The 8,235-nt window shown below is 50.8% G+C and overlaps 1 protein-coding gene across 1 annotated transcript; it reads left to right on the top strand.

Annotated features, from left to right (window-relative positions):
- The first annotated feature begins 1,882 nt into the window (after positions 1-1,882).
- LOC146204205 (uncharacterized) lies at positions 1,883-7,361 on the top strand. The gene is given in 1 exon segment (XM_084604430.1): positions 1,883-7,361. A coding segment is annotated over 1 exon segment (4,647 nt). The 5' UTR covers positions 1,883-2,714.
- The last annotated feature ends 874 nt before the right edge of the window (positions 7,362-8,235 follow it).

The following is an 8,235-nucleotide window of genomic DNA, read 5'->3' as shown; positions in this document are numbered from 1 at the left end:
ATCTAATGCTGAAGCACCTGAACTGCGGCTGCAAAAATAAATAGCTAGAGAGGAATGAGCGAACTGGACCGGTTCAATGGACGGCACCATTGACGTCACGCGGTTAGCTCAACTCCTCGTGCCACGCGCAGCGCGCAGCGCTCAGCCACGTTGCAACTCGTGTTTCCGATGCATGCTTGCGAAGAAGTTGCGGCAGCCTGTCGTGTTTGGCGAGCTGAACAGCGGCGGCAGATGCGGCAGAAGGAAGAGGAAAACTCCAGGACTCAGTGGTTGAAGCGCCAAAAGCGCCCAAAGCGGACGACGCGAAGATCTATATACGACACCATCAATTTTTCACTACTGACAACTCGGGGAGAAGGCTGCTGCGAGATTTTTGCTTTAAAATCGAGTAAAATAATTGACAAACAAGGCAACGCTTGTAAACGCGTCTTTCATTCTCTGCAGCGTTTACCTTACATGACGTCGAATATTGGCGATTTCCAAGAACTTTATCAAGCGCTTCAATTCATCCATCACTGTGGAGTTACGCAATACTCCTTCCGAGATCTTCCTACCCTAATAGCACGCAATGTTGCTAGAACATTGCAGCAGTGTTCCTCCGCAAAACTGTCACAGCGGGCAAAAACGTCCTCTTGAAATGACGTTCAGCTAAAGTTAGCGCAGAAGACAAGAACATTATTGTCACGTTGACAGAGCATGCTTCTGCAGCACTACTGAACACTTGTAGCATTCCTCCCTATATATCTGGAAACATAAAACAACATTCCAGTAACAAATAACACATGTATGCATAGCATGCATTTGCTACAAGTTTTTCCGAGCTATCTGCCGCGAGATAGACCTAGAGGTGGTGCTACCGTCGCTCCGATAGTTTGGATCGGTAGCCGGCGGCGTTCACAGAAACACACGCGGCATAGGTCTGTTTCCGAGTTTACGGCGGGTTTATTGGTAACGAAAACGTGTATTCTGCAATGCATTAGCGATTTACTGCTAGAGTGTTCTAATATTCCAGAAAGAAAATCCGTCGGTTTCGCCAATGCAGCAAAAGAATCGCGGATTTTAGAAAAATAAGGCACACAAGCATCAGTCTTTTAGATTTAACGGCCTCGCTTTGCATGCTTTTGGCATTGTACCGCGCTCACGGGCCTGATACTTGGGCCTGAATTGTACCACGTGCCTAATATGACAACTTTTTTTTTTTTTTCTTATCGGCTCTTCTCTTATACGAGTGAGGCAGGCAAATTTAGCGTTTTACAAAATTTTACTCCCCTTGTCAGAAACAGCGAATTTTCTCGGATGACAGCACTTAGGCGAAAAGAGATCCTAATGATCCTAATGGACGACCGGTGAAGTACAGCATTGATCTAAGTGTATTATGTAATATTTAGAGTAACAATCATGTGTTGGGAAGATAGGTTTCTCAAACGCTCAAGCGTTTTTCGAAATCAAAATGTGCTCACCACCACTGTTACGGATGCTCATATATGCCTTCAACAGCAAAAATAAATAAATAAATAAATAAATAAATAAATATGGCCTGAGGTTTAACGCACCAAAGCGACATCGGCTAGGACGGATGATTTAGTGGCGGGCTTCGGTGGCGTTGAGCACATGGGATTGTGTAGGTTTGTTTTGTGGGGTTTAACGTCCTAAAGCAACTCAAACTATGAGAGATGCCGTAGTGGAGGACTCCGGAAATTTGGTCCACCTGGGGTTCTTAAACGTGCACTGACATCGCACAGAGCACGGTGTTGTGTCTGGCCAAAGCCGCCCAGAAATTCAGCCGGACGCCAAACTTCTTCGGCGAACGCCTCCTTCACAAACTCTGGGTACTTCTCTGCAAAGCACCGGTGCACTGGAGGCGAGCCGTACCAAAGGGACAGAAGCGACGTGTATCAACATGCGCTGAACGTCCAGACAGCACGGCGCGCCGTGGCCCTGACGGTGAACCCCTTCTCGCCCCGCGGCATATTTGAAGCGAGAGCGCAGCAAGCTCTCCCATTGGCCCTGCGAAAGTGCTGCCGTCGGATTGGACCATTTTGAGCGTCAACGGTTCTCGGCAACGGAGTCTCAAGTGCTTCCGTTCGAGACTCCGAGTGTGAGTTCGTCACGAGCGTCCATCGGGAGCAGTTCGCCCCCTGACAGTGCGGACGCGGCGGAATCTCCCCGGCCGTCGCTGCGCGAGAACAGTCGCACATGGCTATGTTAGCTTTCGGCCCCAGAGCCGATCTTGTTGTGTAAATACCTGTAAATAGTGTATAAAGCCTTTTCTTCATCTCACCAACGCCGACTCGGATTCATCGCTACCGCCCAGGGAGCTGACAGCCCTCGTTCACGAAACGGGTGACGAGCGCTGCGTTACCAACTCCTTGGCACAACCCTGTTGACGGTGGGCTACTGTGTGATAACCCCACCGGCACAACATTGGATGGCAGCTGCGGGATTGACCGGCGTCAGGCACCTCGGCGCGGTGAGTACCTGAAGTTTCCCTCAAACGCCAGACTTCTCTAACACACAGGGTAGCTTAGAGAAAGGCTGAGCGTAGCATTGTGTTAACCTTGCGTGTTTCAAGCCTACAGGAAGTGTTTTGAAAACCAGGGGATGCTGAGAAGGGAATCAGTGTGAGAAAGGCTTGCGCATCTCTTGCTAGGAGCGAGATAGCGAACGTATAGTACACTATTCTAAAAAGGCAAACAACAAGAGGCCGGTAAAGGATGGAGAGTTACAAGGTCAAAGAACTTCTCCAAATTTGTGAGGAGTTGGGCATCGATGTGTGCTCAACGAAAAAAAAAAAAAAAGCGATCCTTGAGATCTTGCAGACTAATGACGTGACGGTTGAGGAAGCCGCAGAGGCCTGGGCTGATGTCAGTGAACGTCGCGAGAAAGCGGAGGAGAAGGAACGTCGCGAGAAAGCGGAGGAGAAGGAACGTCGCGAGAAAGCGGAGGAGAAGGAACGTCGCGAGAAAGCGGAGGAGAAGGAACGTCGCGAGAAAGAGGAGGAGAGGGAACGTCGCGAGAAAGCGGAGGAGAAGGAACGTCGCGATAAAGAGGAGGAGAAGGAACGTCGCGATAAAGAGGAGGAGAGGGAACGTCGCAAGGAAGAAATGCAGGAGCGTGAGGCGGATAGACAGCTGGAGCGTAAAAGGATAGAGTTGGAGCTTCACAAAGGCTCGCCAGCACCTAGCTTGGCTTCTGCGACAGTCCTTTCTAACAGTCCCAAAATCCGTGATCAACTACCGCCTTTTGCTATTGGCGAGGATATGGCTAAATTCCTCGTGAAATTTGAGCATGTGTGCGAACGGAATGACATCGAGCCATCCCTCTGGGCACAGAATTTGTTGGCTTTGCTTCCCGGGGAGGCATCTGACGTAATCACGTGCCTGTCGAAAGAGGCTTTCGAAAGCTACAGTGATGTCAAGGAGGCACTACTGCGGAAGTACAAATTGTCGCCTGAAGCCTTCCGGCAGAGGTTCCGATATGCTCATAAGGGTAAGGAGTCGCATGTTGACTTCGCGTTCCGTCTGAAGGCCGACCTAGTTGAGTGGCTCAAGGGCGAAGAGGTTTACAACGATCGCGATAAGCTCGTGGAATGCATCGCATTAGAGCAATTCTACCGTTGTATCGATGATGATGTCAGGCTCTGGTTGCTAGATAAGCTAACGGAGGTTAAGCTAAACAAGGCAGCAGAGTTAGCGGAAGAATATTACGCCCGCCGAAGCTTGCACAACAAGGCAGTGCGCGTAGAGAAAACTGACAGGAAAGATGGCTTTCCGAGGAGGCCCGACGAACGGAAGCCATTCACGCGTCGTGAGTTTCGTAAAGACTCGTCTCTTACAAAAGAAACTGTAAGGGAGGGGCAGAATGAGTCTCAGAGGGCTAATGATGTTCCCAAACAGGGCAACGATGCGACACGTTCATTTGAAAAACGCAAACCGTTGAAATGTTATAACTTCAAAAGGGAAGGGCACCTTGCAGCGTACTGCAAACAGAGAGTTGTGTTGGCGACCATTCGGGAAACAGACAAAAACCTGCGTCTGTTGGAGCCATATATGCAGGAGATTAAGGTAAACGGAAAAAAATGCAGAGCACTTCGAGACTCGGCAGCAACTATGGACGTTGTCCACCAGTCTTTGATATCCCCGAGTGAGTTTACGGGAGAATGCGCTTAGATACAGCAAGTGGCCGAGCAGCACAGCGTCTGTCTACCAATTGCGATGGTCACCATTGAAGGAGAATTTGGTAAACTAAACACGGAAGCCGCTGTGTCTGCCGCCCTCCCGGAGCAATTTCCCTACCTCTTCTCAAACAGCTCGGAGCAGCTTCTTAAGGAACAGGGCAAATCTTTCTTTGCCGACGTGGCGTACATGGCCCTCACGCGATCCAAAGCGCGCAATCTGTCGAGGCAACTTGATCTTGCATCGGTGAGCGAACCGCGCTGCGGCACACCGGACGAGCAGGGTAACTTGAGTGGTGAGACGGCACGGCAGGGAACGCGGAGCGCGGGAGAAGGTGTGAGCGAGCCGTGTTTGGACGTGGCTGAGAATGATGCCTGCGCTGTAGACGCGGCGCCGCCAGGCGACGCGAGCTCAACTCTCGCTCCGATTTCCACCGGCTGGCAAGCGCTGGCTGCAGTCGAGAAGGAAACTCTCATTCACGAGCAGCAGGAAGACTGCTCGATCGCCGATTTAATGAAGAGCGTCAAACTGGGTGTGAGGAAAAAGGGAGTTGAATTTTATGAGAGATCAGGCTTATTGTACCGCAGCTACACAGATAAGCAGGGTCTCAAATATGAGCAGCTTTTGATTCCTCGGAAGTATCGCGGGCAGTTACTGGAACTCGCGCACGAAAATGCGTGGGCAGGACATCTTGGCTTGAAAAAGACCAAAGCTAGAATTGCTCAGGAGTTTTATTGGCCGTATTGTTGGAAAGATGTTGAACAATTCGTGCGCTCTTGTGACACCTGCCAGAGAGTGGGCAAATCCACTGACAAATGGAAGGCGCCAATGAAGTTGGTGCCAGTCATAACAGAACCCTTTCGGCGACTGGTGATCGATATTGTAGGTCCTCTGCCGGGATCAACGAACGGTTGCCGGTATGTTCTGACTGCCCTGTGTGTCGCGACCAGGTTCCCAGAGGCGGTACCACTTAAGGAGCTAAATTCTCCCCAGGTCGTGGACGCTCTGCTCTCAATTTTCGCACGCGTAGGGTTCCCTTCTGAGATTCAGTGTGACAACGGCAGCGTATTCACCAGCTGCCTAACTTCCACCTTTTTGGATAAATGCGGAATCAAAGTGGTGCACAGTTCGATCCATCACCCGCAATCTAACCCAGTGGAACGAATGCACTCGGTACTCAAGCGAATATTGAGAGCCCTGTGTTTTGAGCGCAAGTGTGATTGGGAGGCCTGCATTCCAGCCGCTATGTTCGCCTTGAGATCTGCTCCCCACGAGACCACAGGTTTTAGCCCAGCAGAGCTTGTGTATGGCCGAAGCTTGAGAACTCCGCTGCGCATGCTGCGAGAGTCTTGGGAAGGCGGCGATGAAGACTCAAATGTAGTCTCATACGTCCTCAACCTACTTCAGAGGCTGGGGAAAACAAAGGATATTGTAGAAAGCCATATGAAGGCGGCGAAAATCTTGTCGAAGGAGTACTACGACAAGTCAGCAAAAAAACGCACCTTTGAGGTAGGCAGCCAAGTGATGCTTCTTCGGCCATCAAAGAAAAACAAGCTCGAAGTTCAATGGGAAGGGCCCGCAAAGATTGTATCGAAGCTTTCTGATACTAACTATGAAGTGAAATTGGGAAGACGGCCCAACAAAATTTATCACAGCAACCTGATGAAACCATACATTCAGCGTCAGGCAATTGTAAACTTGACTTTGAACGCGGCCGATGAGGAAGGGGAGGAAATCCTGACGACGGCCGACATGAGAGCGTGTGGTTTAGAGGTAATGTTGGATCAGTTGATGTTGGACGCACGTCTAGGCGCCACCCAAAAGGAAGATTTAAAGGGAATCGTTTCAGAATTTCAAGAGGTTTTTTCGAACCGTCCCGGAAAAACAACGGTCGTAGAGCACGACATCGAGCTGACATCGCAGGAACCGATTCGTAGTAAACCGTATCGATGTTCACCTGTGCAAAAGAAAATCATGGCTGAAGAGATCCAGCGCATGCGTGACTTGGGGGTTATAGTACCAAGTGAGAGCGACTACACATCGCCCCTAATACTAGTCCAGGTTCCAGGAAAAGATCCGAGGCCATGCGTCGATTATCGGCGTCTGAACGCGATAACCCGAGATCAGACATATCCAATACCGAACCTGGAAGAAAGGGTGGAGACAGTGTCGAAGGCAAATTACATCTCTACGCTAGACCTAGTGAGAGGCTATTGGCAAGTACCTCTTACAAAACAAGCTAGCCGTTACGCCGCATTTGTTTCTCCATTCGGAACGTTCCGCCCAGTTATGCTGAGTTTTGGACTCAAAAACGCGCCGTATTGTTTCTCCAGTCTGATGGATCGAGTGCTTCATGGCTTGGGCGATTTCGCGTTACCATACCTCGACGATGTGGCCATCTTTTCAGATACTTGGGAGGAACATGTGGAGCACTTGCGAATCGTGTTGAGCAGGTTGAAAGAGGCGGGCCTTACTGCGAAACCGGCTAAATGTCACCTAGGTTGTGCGGAAGTGACTTATCTGGGCCATGTGGTGGGGCGCGGCCTGCGTAGACCTTCAGACATCAAGGTAGCAGCTATTGTGAACTATCCCCGGCCAACCACTAAGACTGAGATAAGGGCCTTTTTGGGTTTAGCTGGGTATTACCAACACTATGTGAGAGACTACTCTGACCTTGCCAGCCCGCTAACAGACGCACTCCGGAAATCTGAGCCCGTCAAAGTGATGTGGGACTCGGAGAAAGAGAACGCGTTTCAGAGGCTGAAACAAGCCCTGAGCAACAAGCCAGTTCTAACGGCGCCAGACTTTTCCAAGGGCTTCATTATTCAGTGTGACGCGAGTGATCGCGGCATGGGAGCGGTGCTATGCCAGGAAGATGCTAATAGTCATGAACGACCAGTTTTATTCTTGAGCCGCAAACTCAGTTGTAGAGAAGAGGCGTACAGCACCTCTGAAAAAGAGTGCGCCTGCCTGGTGTGGGCCGTTCAAAGGCTCGCCTGCTATGTCTCCGGTTCTAAGTTTATTGTGGAAACGGATCACTGCCCGCTGACATGGTTAAGTAACATGTCGTCTAAAAGCGGCCGTTTGCTGAGGTGGAGCATGACACTCCAGCAGCACAATCTCGTTGTCCGCTATAAAAAGGGGAGGTTGAACGCGAACGCAGACGCTCTAAGTCGGGCCTTCTAGGCCGCGCTTCCTGCAGTAACTCCGCGTTTCTTACCTTCTCTTGCTTCGCGACGGACTGTTATGTTCGCGGGCAGACTGGGAAAAATTAAAGGACCTCCTTGCTTCCTCAGTTATGGTCTACGGTCCAAGCGATTTCAAGGAGACTCTTTTCCATTACTGATTGATAATTTTCCTTGCTACTTAATGTATTTTTAATATGCAAAATTGTTGTTTGAACCTTGTGTACTGCATCCTATACACTTGTCTCTTGTTGTAGTGGGAGCGAAAAGGGGACAACAATTTAGCTAATTGAATTTGAAATTTTGCCTCTGTCTGGTGTTTGACGGGTGGCCGAGGGTACTTGCTTGTGTTGGGTGTTGCCTGTTGTCGGTCAGTTTTGCAAGCCGCAGAAAAGTCTACCGTTACCAGTGGCGATTGGCAAGGGCATCGGAGCGACCCGAGCGAAGTTGATCGGCGTGCCCCGGCAAGAAGGCTGTCGGCAGAGATCCTGACCTGGCGAGTGGAACCCGAGGCACGTGAGGCTACCTGGCGCCCGGACACTGTACGTGAGCTTGGAGGAACCTGGCGAACGAGCGCGCCCGGCATCCGAGCCACATGCGAGCAGCTCGTCTTCCCGGTGCATTGTCTGATGGCGGGGGTGCTGTTGTGTCTGGCCAAAGCCGCCCAGAAATTCAGCCGGACGCCAAACTTCTTCGGCGAACGCCTCCTTCACAAACTCTAGATACTTCTCTGCAAAGCACCAGTGCACTGGAGGCGAGCCGTACCAAAGGGACAGAAGCGACGTGTATCAACATGCGCTGAACGTCCAGACAGCACGGCGCGCCGTGGCCCTGACGGTGAACCCCTTCTCGCCCCGCGGCATATTTGAAGCGAG

The sequence above is a fragment of the Amblyomma maculatum genome, chromosome 1 (assembly GCF_055883805.1).
Source record: "Amblyomma maculatum isolate TAMU_Amacu chromosome 1, ASM5588380v1, whole genome shotgun sequence".
NCBI lineage: Eukaryota > Metazoa > Arthropoda > Arachnida > Ixodida > Ixodidae > Amblyomma > Amblyomma maculatum.
The sequence above is the reverse complement of the archived record's forward strand: the minus strand, read 5'-3'. Positions and strand labels throughout refer to the sequence as shown.